This window comes from Colius striatus, chromosome 6 (assembly GCF_028858725.1).
Source record: "Colius striatus isolate bColStr4 chromosome 6, bColStr4.1.hap1, whole genome shotgun sequence".
Taxonomy (NCBI): Eukaryota; Metazoa; Chordata; class Aves; order Coliiformes; family Coliidae; genus Colius; species Colius striatus.
The window spans coordinates 2204176-2217275 of NC_084764.1; the positions used below are offsets into that span (position 1 = coordinate 2204176).

At 43.8% G+C, this 13100-nt stretch overlaps 1 protein-coding gene across 1 annotated transcript in view; it reads right to left on the bottom strand.

Moving 5' to 3' along the window:
* The window catches only part of EHD4 (EH domain containing 4), a 30374-nt gene extending 18806 nt beyond the window's left edge, over nucleotides 1–11568 (bottom strand). Inside the window, exons 1-2 of the mRNA XM_061997634.1 lie at nucleotides 11223–11568; nucleotides 4428–4604 (exon numbers count right to left, since the gene is read on the bottom strand). Of these exons, the coding sequence (XP_061853618.1) occupies nucleotides 4428–4604; nucleotides 11223–11458 (413 nt within the window). The 5' untranslated portion in view covers nucleotides 11459–11568. The remainder of the gene's footprint in view (nucleotides 1–4427; nucleotides 4605–11222) is intronic.
* Nucleotides 11569–13100: the final 1532 nt, after the last annotated feature.

Consider the following 13100-nt stretch of genomic DNA (forward strand, 5'->3'; position numbering starts at 1 on the left):
ACTACTCTTCTGTAGTACTGTAGCAGGTTTGTGTGGCCAGGTTTCAGTAGCTGGGGGCTACAGGGGTGGCTTCTTTAAACAAAGAGCTGCCAGAAGCTGTGCTGCTGGGGATAGAGGCAGAGACCAAGGAAGAAGGAAGGGCAGGGGGAGGTGTTTTAAGATTCATTTTGTATTTCTCATTTCCCTACTCTGTTTTGACTGCTTGTTAATAAATCAAACCATTTCTCCCCAAGCTGAGTCTTGCCCGAGACTCTTATATCTGAATCACCTCCCTGTCCTTACTCAGCTCCCAAGCCCTTTGTTGTATTTCTTTCTCCTCTGTCTAGTTGAGGAGGGGGAGTGGCAGAACAACTTGGTGGGCATCAGTCAGGGTTAAACTCCCACAAGTATGCTTCTGGGAAAATTCATCTCACCTGCCTTCACCATAAACTGCCTTGAAGGGATTTACATAAGAGTTTAATCTTCTTACTGGGTAGCAGCTAAAGACCATACTGAGGAGCACACAGTGTAACATACCCTCCTCCTGTGAAGCTGCCCAGAGGCAGCCTAGCACAGGCTTAAGCTGCAGGCTCAGGCTGTAAGATGGCCACCTTATACTAACCCATCACTTTAGAAGGCACACTTCTTCCTCAGGCAATGGGGTAAAAATAGACAGCAAACTTTAACCATGCCCAGGTCAAACAAGAACTTTAAGACCAAAGAGAATCTCAGGTAGGAAGGGTTCAGGCAGTTGAATTTCAGATATAAAATGCAAGATATACAAAAATTTGGGAGCTGTTGTTGGACAACAATCCAGGACCTTACTTCACCTTGTTTTTCAGGTGACCTTGTAGTAATGAGTCTGTAACAAGAGCACACAGCATCCCTTCTTGGCTACAACTGAAACTGCAGCATCAGCTACATCTGTCCTTGAAACCCAAGAGGGGACTGGGAAACAGAAACCCTCCTGGCCTGATGAAGCTTTAGGGTATGTACACAGCACTATTCTTTTTGTTGATTTGGATTTTTCTTGGTGGGTTTTTTGGGGGGGGAACACTAGGTGCAGAAAATAATGCCAAGCTGAAGCTGATTCTTCCACCAAGGCTACTTCTCCACTAACTTAAGAGCTGCTTTTGAAAGAGCAATAATAACTCTTCTTCTTGAACTTTCCAAAACTTGAAGGGGATACTACATCCAAGCTAATTTTGTCCAAGTATAGTGGATATATCTACCAAAGCATCAACAGACCTTCAGAAAAAAAGCACTACAAAAACAGCTGTGCAAATGTGATGACTGCTTATGACATCAGACCTTCGATATTGTCATGTTTCTCATGTTATTTCAACAGTATTGTTACCAAAACCCATCAATTTTAGACATTCCTTGCAAAAAAAGGGTACATGGTTTCCAAAAATGAAATCACCAAACTTGTGGTAATTTGGTTTTATTATTTTCTCAGCTTAACTTTGGACCACTTCAATAATGTAGTAAGAATTTATACTCCTTTCTGTTTCCATTCAGATCTCCATTAGAGTAGAGCCTGACCAAGCATTTCTTCTCAGCAGCACCAATTTACATCTGCTATACTGCAATATTCTTTCCTCATTTACTTTAACCAGCATCCAAGGGCACACTACATCCTGTCCTCATCCCCTTCCCCCCTGCAACATTCCTTAAAAGTAGAAAGGAGAAATAGGAGACAACTTCCTATACTCAGAAGCCTTACAGACACATTTAGTATAAGCAGGGGGAACTGATAAGAGGTCATGAAAAAAACAGGCAGGGTAAAATCAACAAATTAATGCAGCTAATTACTAAGTACAAGTCCTGATTGTGCTACTGGGTTGCTCTTTGTTTTTAGTTTCTCCATTACCTCAGTCACTGTTTCCTTTCATGTTAGAGGAAAAGGCCACTTCACCTCACAGTCTGAGTTTCCATAGCCTGAAGTTCTAGGATTTGGAAAGAATTCTTTTTACAAAAGGCAGGGAGGGAGTAGGAAAAAATCTATTAAGACTGGAGTGAAAAATGTAATATTGGATATAAAGGACTGTCAGCATGGCAAGTGAGACAAGGCAAAGCAAATTATGTTGCATGATTGCAGGTGAGAATGGGGAAATTGCTCAAAGATACTGAAGTGAAGCCTAAGACACTTTTAACTAGGTGAAGCAGGAAACAGAAAGGAGTTGACAAGTTCTGAAAAAGCAGCGATATGATGATTAGAGAGGGACACTGAGGATGATGCTTAGAGGATATAAGCACCCAGATCTCTGCTGCAATACTAAAGAGCAGATGTGATTGCTGGGGAAGAGCATTGCTCACAGCACTGCAACACAACAATGTCCAAGTCACCAAAAGAACTGGAATAATTTAGTCAGTCACTGTGAATGTACATCTTTCTTAGCTAGCAATTAATCTTCCCTGCACAAGATTCAGGACCTGACACAACTAGCTATACAGATATGTCTGAAGTATGTGCATGCCATTCATTCAAACACACAGCATTATTACATGTTCTGTGGAAGCATTTTAATATTGTGCCAAATACTATTTACAGTATAATCATATGAACTTTTTGGAGAGAGCACAGTGGTGGAGAGAGAAGCAGAACAGTGGTCTGGAGGGCAGCACTTAGCCAGTAATCTCACAGAAAGGAGCACATATTATTATTATGGTCTTGGAGCACAAAATGATTATTTAAAATGGTACTTGACTGCAGCTTCCCACAGCACACAATCTTATCTCAATGTGATAGCCAAGCCAGCTATGAGCAGCTATAAACTTTCCTCTGTGAATAAGCACGGCAAGAGATAAGACTGTAGATGACGAACTTCTAACACATATTCCAGCGTTTACTGGCCAAACAGGAAGGTTTATTGTTAAAGAGAACCAATTTATATTAATTGGCGTGCAAAGCCAGGCCTCTGTGTCAAGTTACCATCAAATACAGGAAGAAAACAAGATGATTGCTCACACAATGTGAACCAAGTTAATAATAACTTTTAAATGGAAACACTTAGTCTGATACTGAAGTTACCTATGGCAATACTCGCAGCCCCTGAACAACAATTGCTGCAAAACCACATGCTAATGCTATCACCTTGGTCTACAGGACTGCTTGAGGACCAGCTAGTCAAACTAAACCCTTGACAGCTTGAGTGTGTGTTTGTTCAGAAGGCATATTCAAATACTCTCCATTCTTGTAGGCCCCTGTGCAAAACCCAGCAATTCACAATTGTAAAGAGCTATATCAAGACTCCCTGGTGAGAGACCTGGTATATAATTACTTACCTCTGGTAACTAATTGTACTAATCTACCAGTTTTAATGAGCAGGAGAATTTGTGCCCAAACCAATCCTGAGTTATAATACTTTACAAACAAGTCCTCTGGCTCTGAATCAGACCCACCCCTGGCCAGGCCAGGTCAATCTGGCATCTCTGCCATCCTTACTTAGGGGAAATGTGTAGTGTGTAGCAGGTGGAAGAGTGGGACAAGGTAGAGGAGACCACATGGACCCCACAGTCAGCAAGGGAGGAAGGGAAAAGGAGAACTGGACCAGAGGTTCCCTGCAGCCCAAGGCAGGAGAGCAGTTGTCCCTCTGCAACCCATGGAGAGCAATAGCAGGACTGAGAGCCATCAGCAGCTCTGAGAGCTTCATGGCTTCCCATGCCAGGGTAAGCAATTGACAGTGAGGACCCCATGTCAGAGGGGTGATTGCTGAGCACTTTGTGCTGAGGGGTGATTGCACCTGTGTGAGGAGGCAGCCACGGTGCAGTCTGTGCTGGAGAGCCTCAGAGACCCACACAGGAGGAGAAGAGGAGCTGCCTCAGGAGGAGAGGAGGGGTGGGAGGAAGGCAGTCTTAAAGGGCTGGTCATACTCATCATCATCATCCCACTGTGTGGTTTTTTCTGTTTGTTATGGTTTTGGCTGCTGGCAGATTACATTGTTTTGGGTTTTTTTTCCCCCCAATTAGAGCAGTCCTGTCTGGTTTATGTGGCACCATAGGTGGAGAGTGAGCCCTCCTTGACCTTAAGGAGTTCTAGAGGCCTTCAGTACTTTCCTCTTCCCAATCCTGTCAGGAGTGGGAGGAGGGAGTGAATGGCTGCTCCTGGCTTTTTGTTTTCCTGCCTGGGTTAAAACGATGACACAGTGCTACAACACCTAGTACTGACTTAATTTCAATTCACTTGAGCTGTCACTGCTCCAACTCCTATGTGAATATTTATACAAAACAAACATGGCAGAAAAATCTTAGTAAAAAACACTGATACTGAATCATAGAATCTCAGGGGCTGGAAGGAACCTGGAAAGCTCATCCAGTGCAACCCCCCTGTCAGAGCAGGACCACCTAGAGCAGGGCACACAGGAACTCATCCAGCTGGGTTTGAGTGTCTCCACAGACAGACTGAAACATAAACATCCAAAAGGCAGCAAGCAAACAGATCTCACCTGTTCAGAAAAGCATTTCCAAAGCGGCTGAGCTTGCGGAATGGCTTCTTAGGATCAACAACTAGAGCATTTCCAGGAATGCTTCCTTCTGAATCTCCGTACATCACAGCAATAAAAGAATCTGTGGTGGGTTCTGGACCAATCCGCATCCCTGGGAAGTCTTGTTCCAGCAGGTATCTGGAGATGAAGATAACACATGAAGTAGCAGAATGAATGACTGGAAACTGAAGGACTGAAAATGTTCACCTCCAGACTAAGACCAAAGGGTTTTCAAGTATGATGTCATGTGACATTAGAGGAGCATAAAAACCCTCCAAGTCTGTTCATACTTATTAATTCCATGAGTTCCATGTCACTCTGTCCTTCTTAAAAACCCCCACAGCTGTAATCAACTACAAGTCATCTTTTTACATAATCAAAGCTGGATTTAAACAACAATTCTTCTTCAGGAGGAGGTGATGGTCTTGAATCCAATGGCAGCACTAGCTAGGTTTGACCACGTCTATATTAACATCAGCCTTTGAATAGTAGGTTTGTTCTGCCCCTTAATCTAATAGAATCATAGAATGGTAGGGGTTGGAAGGGACCTTTAGAGCTCATCCAGTCCAACCCCCCTGCAGAAGCAGCTTCACCTAGATCAGGTCGTATAGGAACATGTCACATAGCACTATGTCTTTTCTGCTATCATTTCATAAGCCAATATTCATTAGAGATGACTTGCAGGCTGCTTTTGTTGCAAAAAAACCCATTCTACAAAGCATCTTTACTTGCTGACCAATCTCTATTTGTCTTTAAATTCAATACCTAAACATTTATAGACTGTATTGATCAATGCACAGAAGCTGAATTGAAGGAACTAAATATACACTACACATTTCAAAGATCTTTTTTTCTTCCAGCCTTAAGCAAACTGGCTCCAATCAGCTCAAGCTATGATCTAGGAGGCTTAAAGCATAGAAGGGCAATTTATATGAGATTTCCTGCAGCTTTCTGCTTCCAAACTAATTTTTAAAGAATGCCAACAATAAAAACTGTGGGAAAGGAAAAACATAAGAACAGCCAGGCCAGAACACACCAAAGTCAATTTGTTCTACTTCTAGAATAAGCTGTACCTAACACACAGTAACAGAACAATAAAACTAGCTCCTCTCCAAAAGCAAAGAACACCCCAGCACTCAAATCTCCCTGCACATGCAGGAATGTACAAAGCAGCAGATGCCTTATTTTATAAAGTAAATCACATTAACAAGATCAAGACAAAACTCCTTTGATAGTTGAGCAGTTGGATCCTTTAGGCATGGAAAAGCAGGACTTTGAAGTGTTGTAGCAAACAGCTAAACACCTGAAACAAAAAAGGGTGTCCCTGCCTCAACAGACCACAGTCCTGTTGACCAGGGTGCAAAAGCTCACTCAGAAGAGCCACAGTTTTCCAGCCTTGACTTATCCACAGCAATGACTTTGAAAGGTCAACCACACTCTCTTTTCTAAAGGAATATTTTTAACTTGCCACCATAAAATGTTCTGCTTCAAAATCTCTCACTTCTGCTTTTCCTCACTGTCCTCCTTTTAAAAGGAGAGAAAGGATCTCTGAGACTTGTATCTAAGTTCTTCACTTGATATGAATTGTCATTCCCAGAGTTTTGCTGACAGAAGCAGCAATTCCTAAGGCAGCAACACAGAACCTTGTACTGACGCAAATGAACACGAGGGGAGTCCCAGATTCCGTGTCACAGAACACTACTTGATGGTATCTGAATGCAGGATAACACACCTCCAGGGTTATAGGATAACTGCAAGCTCAGGAGCTTGACAGGCATGGTTAAGGACATTCAATGGTGGTGGTCTTTTACATGACTAAAAAAAGCCAATAATCTCACGGCCTGCTCATGACACTGCTGCACATACAAACACTTGCAGCATTTGCAAAGAGCTGGCTGTAAGAAGCACCTTTCAGGATTTCTAACATCTGGATTTTCAGCTTGGAACCCAAACAATACACATTCAGATTAGCTGCTTATAGAAATGACTAAACAATAAGGTGCTACTGAACTGTAACAATACTTCCAAGTTAATGTCACAGATGCAGCTGTAGAAACCAGGCTCTTAGAGCGATAACAAACCAGGAAGGCAAGATCTCCTTCCAAACACCCAGTCCCACCCAACAGTCACATCACTGAGCCTGGTATAGCTATTCAACAAACACAGGGAACACTGAGCAAGGCAGTACTTTCCATTAAGACTGGCTCCCAGTTGCACATCAAGAATCAGTACAGACTAAAATAAACACTAGCTCTTGAGCACTGGCTGTGCAAACTATATCACACTTCCTCTCGGCATGAAAATATGAGTTTCACTTAACCCCACCTAAGGGACGAGCAGCCTTCTGTACCCTGAAAAGCTGCAGTTGTTTTTGTACAGTCTGCTGTATTAAGAGAGGGAAATACCTGGATTTTTAGCATTCCCAACTGCACGCCCTCCTCGGGAATTTTCAGCAGAGAGGGAGTTCAAAAAGGTTCACAGGAAGAATGCTTAAAAATAGCAAACATCCCACAGACACTCCTAGATCAAACAACAGACATCCTGTTGACTCTTCTCTCTTTGTTTTTACCTGGGCTATAACCTTTCTGCTTTGCCAATAAACATTCATCTATGTTCCTTTGCAAGATCTATAGCCCCTATTTCCCCTATCTATGGGAAACTGGTTTCTAAAGCTCCAGAGATGGCAAAGATTACTCACAGTTGTGGATACTGATAAGTCTAAATGCTTTAGCTAAGCCATGCTAAAGCACAAACACAGGTGAGCTGGACAGAGCAGCATGGGACAGGGTTACCCTGTGATGTGTTGGGAGACAAACTCAGGTCTCCTTTCACAGAGCTGCTCATTTCCACACTGCACCAAATCCTCCACACTTTATGAAACACAACAAAAGCTGCAGGTATTTGCTTTAGTGCAAGAATTCTGCTCCAAATTATTGAAAAGAAAACTTTCATGTAGAGCTAAGCAACAGAGAAGTTCCAGCTTTCACCCAAAGAAACCAAGAGGGACCTTTTTTCCCCTGGGAGAAACACATGCAGCTCATTCTTGCTATACAAGTGACAGCAAATGACTTGGAGAATTTACACACACAAAAGGGTGTTTTCTCAAAACTCAGCTCTGCCTGGGTTATGAGGAGAAGGAAGTTTACCATTACAACCTGAGCAATACTGGTGAGCAAAGGAAAAGCACAGCCTGGCAAGCTGAGGGTTTTACTTCTGGTTTTTTCTCATCTTGATAAGCTCTTTTAAAAAAACCCTCAACAATCTGTTACACTTTTAAAACAGTTTTTAACAAGTTAAACATTATTAGACTAGAAGCTTAAATCACTGTTAGAAGGAAATAGTCTGCAACTACAAACTTGCACTGACCAGCTCTTACCCCTTTTTCACACACTGCAGTTCTCCTCTCCTCTCCTCTCCTCTCCTCTCCTCTCCTCTCCTCTCCTCTCCTCTCCTCTCCTCTCCTCTCCTCTCCTCTCCTCTCCTCTCCTCTCCTCTCCTCTCCTCTCCTCTCCTCTCCTCTCCTCTCCTCTCCTCTCCTCCTAAAGCAGCCAGGAGAAATGAAGAGAATTACAGAGGGTGCAGGACCAAGCAGTTCATATACAAGATAAGCCCTTGGCTCTCACCTGTCCATCCACTGCATTAAAAACAATCAGACAAGTAGAATCACAGGACCACAGAATCGTTTCAGCTGGAAGAGACCTTTAAGATCACAGAGTCCAGCCCTTGTCTCAGCCCTATCAACCATATAGACTCAGAATTGTTTGGGCCTGGATATATTTGTTTGAATTGACAGGTGATCTCTAAAGGTCCCTTCCAACCCCTACCCTTCTATGATTCTATTGTCAGACAATGAATTGAACAAAACATCACCACCCTACAAACTAAAACTACAACTTGGGCAGCAGAACCAGCTGGTTTCACTGCATTGTTCCAAATGGAAAAAGGATAAACAGCATCAAGTGAAAAACCAGAAGAGCTGTTAGAAACCTGGAAGCATTTGTTTGCATGTCTGGCTCCCCAGGGACATTCAGTCACGGCTAGATTAGTGTTTTCCATGAAGGCGTACTGGAAGGAACTGGGTGGATGTGGATGTGTCAGAGGTATGAAAAAGTGGAAGTTCTCACAATAATGTCTAAATCACAGTAAATCCCAGATGAGTATTTGTCAGCTCAACTGAAATGTTATGTTCACACGGAATTCTAATAGTAAACACTTAAGTAGGTGTAGTAACCCTTCCAGACTACCAAATGGAGAAACACAGAGCAAAAAGCAGTTTGCATGAAGACTTCAAATCATGTTTACTTGTTAAGAAGCTAGCAGGGAAAACACCTCAAAACTATGCACCAGCTTTGTTCTAGGAAAAGCTATCTACAGTAAACATGGAATTTATAACAATCTTGAGAGTGTATGACATTCTTCCATAGGAAATTTAGACTAGTAGAGGGGGAGTGGCTGACCTGAACACTATAATATTGTCCCATTTCTTCTAAGTCTCCCTTCAACACACAAGCACTTCTCTTTGCTTTTCTTTTTGTCTTCTAAATTACATTTAGAGTAACAGCCACTGTGACACTGGTGTTGAAGTTGCTGCCTGTCTTGAATGGAACATTTTCTCCTGATGATTCAGCCAATTATTATGTACTTTACAGCAAAAAGAGATGTGATGAACGCTCATCACGGTGAGGTCAGACTGCAGTCCTTTAGAAGCATTAACAACTGTTCTGTTACTGATTGGGCCTCAACAATCAATTTCTGTCTTCTCTAATAACTAGTAATGGATCAAACCACTCTGCAATCTACCTACAATTGTGAGAGGAGAAAGGGGTAAGTGGGTGAAGAGAAGGGCACATCACAGTAGAAGTCACCTTCTCCATCGAGTCAAGCATTTTAATAAAGCATGTGAGAAACCATCTTTGAGAACTCTCCCACTGTCAAATCACCCAGCAGCAACCAGTGATAAAACAAGTTGGAAAGAGATGTGACAAATGACACTTCTCATTCAGACTACACATCAATTAGCATCAGTCAGCACTATTGCTTAGTGGTTTATCGTTAAGGTGAGAAAAAGTTGCTTATAAAATCACAAGCTACCTATAAAATCACATCTAAGGCACTGCAAGGAATATCAACATTGCTAAGCACAATATTGATTCCCACTCCAGTCAAATAGGGGCAATTGTGAAGGGCAGAATAACTGCACATTCATAAATTGTGTGTTCTCATCCAAAACAAGCTCTTAAAGCAGGGGGTTAAAAAAATTTCCTCTGAATAGCAGATGACACAGCAAACTCAGCTGACAGGCAGAACAGGTTCTAGAATGGACAAATTTGGACCCATTTTGTCTCTCTATGAGCCATGCTCTAAGGCAGGTAACAACATTAACCTGGAAATACACACAGACTAACCAAACATCTGGAATTTTAAAGAAGAATGTGAATCACCATGGCCCTTCCCACAAACACACACATTCTTGTGACTACCTTTGGGGATCCTGAAACTTAAGTTTCTCCTTTTTCAACTACAGATCTATTTCTATAATGTTCTTCCAAGTAAAACCACTTCATGTGTTTGCAGGAATTCTGTAATAATCAGCCAAGAAGAAAGTTCAAGCTTCCAGTTACCTAGTTGTAGAACCAGGAAAGAAACGTGATTAACTGTGTAAACACCTGAAAAGCTCTCAGGTGAGTAAAGGTACACATCACCTTTCAGAGAGAAGGGAGGTAGGTCTCCTGCACTGTAAAGAGAAAGCAGTGTTACAGCAAGGGCTACCTGCAAACTTCAGAACTTAATGAGAAACCCTTGTAAACTTTACAGGAGTGTACTGAACTTCAGATATAATAAGTAGGTGAAAATCTTATCCGAAATGACCCTTCGGTGTGTTTTGTGGAGTTTTCAATAACCTTAAGAGTGGTTTGCATGGGGTACACACGTGGCAAAGGTAGTCAAATACATGCAAAATACTCGTAAGCTTGAGGCACCCTTCAGCTTTCTAACACACATTACTAACAGACTTAGCAAAAAAAGAAGATAGGAAAACGGTACAACACCAGCAACATCGTCAAGCTGCCTTATTGCCTTATTAAGTGATACTGCCAGTTCCAGGGAACTGACCAAAAGATGGGGGGAGGAGAGCAGTGAGCACCTTTACACGACTTCACAGAAACCACATGGGTTTTTTTTACCCTAAACGGTTGCCACGTTTCTCTCTTTGCATCCAATCTAGGAATCAGACTACTTTTGGGATGGAAAAGGGATGAGAGAAGGTTAAACGGTCTGTGATGGGCGATACAGTCATGCCGTTTTACTGCAAAGTGCTTATTTTCCTTGGAAATATCGTAAAGATGCAAAGAACCCTCCAGACTAACAGGAAGCAGATAGGTTACGCTTTCTCAGACGAACATGAAACAGATAATATTCTTAACCAGGAAGCTGGCAGGCGAGTTACACAGCATGTCACAGACCCGGGAGCGGCACTCATCCTTCACCCGACCCGGGGCTGCAATCAGCCCCGCTCCTCGGGAGGGAAGGGATAGAGCTCATCTCCTGCCACTCCGTACTGCCCGGGAACCGTCCCCCGCCTCTCACCGAGCCGCAGGGGAGAGCCGCTAGATCAGAAGAGGCATTTATCGCAAGAGGCGAGCGAGGATTACGGAGCGGGCGGCGGGGGCCGGGCGGGCTGGAAGCCGAGCGGGGCCGGGCGCGGCGGCCTCGGGAGAAGGAACCGCGCGGGACCGGGGAGGGATGAGGCGAACTTACCGGATGAAAGTGGTCTTGCCGGTGCTGTACTGTCCCACCAGCAGCACCATGGGCTTGTTCTCGAAATCGGCCTCCTCCAAGGCGGGCGAGTGGAATTCATGGAAGCGGTAGTGTTCCTCCAGCGGCAGCAGCTTGCGCATGTAGAGATCCCGCAGCCCTCCGGTTACCGTCTGCACCAAGTCGCTGCCGCCGGCGCGATCCCGCCCGCCGCCCTGTTTCCCCAACCAGCTGAACATGCTGCTGCCCGAGCTGCACTGTACGGCACTGCCACAGCCAAAGCTACAGCTACAGCCGCCGCGCAGCCGCCTGAGGGCGGGCGGGCAGAGCCGGAGCCAGCGCCAGAGCCGGCCCAGGCCAAGGCCCAGGCCCGGGGGCGGCGCCGGGCACCGCCCGCCTCACTGCAATATATACCCTTGGGTGGCTGCTTGAGGGCTCGGGGCCTCTTGTTTTGACAGCGGAGGAGTATTGTTATTCCTCCAGACCCCAGGAGTTGGGTGGCGGTTTGTTTTCTCCCCTCACAAATCCCCCTCAGGAGGTTGAATTGTACCTGGTGCTCTCCCGCGCCAAAATGTCAGCCCCTGGAAGTGAAAACCCAGCAGCCCTTTGACAACTCCCTTCCCAACACACAGTCACACGAATGCTTTTCGTGTTTTCCCGATGATGGTTGCTGCCTTTGGATGCCAAAGAAGTGTGTGACTAAGCGCTGTGGGGGTTAGCCACAACATTAGGCAACTGTTTTAAACGCGGTGGAAATTCTTTGGGATAACATCCAGGTTTTCCTGTGGGATGTGTGCAGCCATTAGTTGTAACTTTGGGCCTTGATATTGTGCTGAGCCACCTTGGATGGAACACGATACAATATTCACAACAACGTTGAAGAAATCAGTAAAATTAGTACTTTCTTTCTTCAGACTTTTATGACATGTATCTGCGCTCATTCACTACTTAGAAAACAAAAGCTTGGGCTTTCAGTTAAAGAAACAGAGGAGAGATTTTACTGAATACGTGTGCAACACACTGTTAGAAGTGTCTTTTTTGTTGCACACTTACTGCCTTGACTCCTTTCCAGCATCCTTACCCTTTAAATCCCTTTCTGCTGGTTCAGCGCACACACAATTCACGTTTTTAGCTACATACCTTTCATCCTCCTAATTTCCATCTTGAATGTTACCTTTTTTTCCCCCCTATATGCTCCAGCTCTTTTCTGAATACATCAGCAGGTTTAGGTGTGTGCCCTTTCCATCTTCCTCCTCTCCGTGCTGTTCCTCAAAGATCAGATGAGAGGCTTTAACAATGCTCAGTTCTGAGCATTTAACCACTCTGCCTTTTCTTGGTTCCTTGCTTCACATTTTATTTAGGGTTGTGCATGTGTTTTGCAACCTGTTTGCTGCAATTTCCATGCTGAGTCTCAAGATTTTACACCACTTCACATAGAGTCTTGCTGACTGGCTTCCTCATTTTATTTTTTTAAATCCCTGGTTTTTCATAGTTTGGTTGTGAATTCCTCTCATTTTTCATTACTTTTCCCCATAGGTTAGTCCATAGGTGATGAAGTTATCCTTGCAGTTACTTATATCTTCCCCATATTTCTTCAGTAATATCTTCTTGTGTAATGACATCTTTAGGAGTTCTGCCTACTGATCCTTTATTATCTGCAAAAATACCTGAGCTGTGGAAAACCTAAGTAGTGCAGCCTGAGGGAAGACTGCTTTCCCCCTTGGATGCATCCAGTATTAAGTGAGAGGATCTCACAGAGAGAGAACAGTTCCTATACTGTCCTCCCAAGCCTCTGGGAATTGATGATTCAGTGCAGATCTGAGGCAGAAGGAGAACCTTTGTATTTTTCAGTCCCTAAAGTTTTTCTAACCAACACACTTA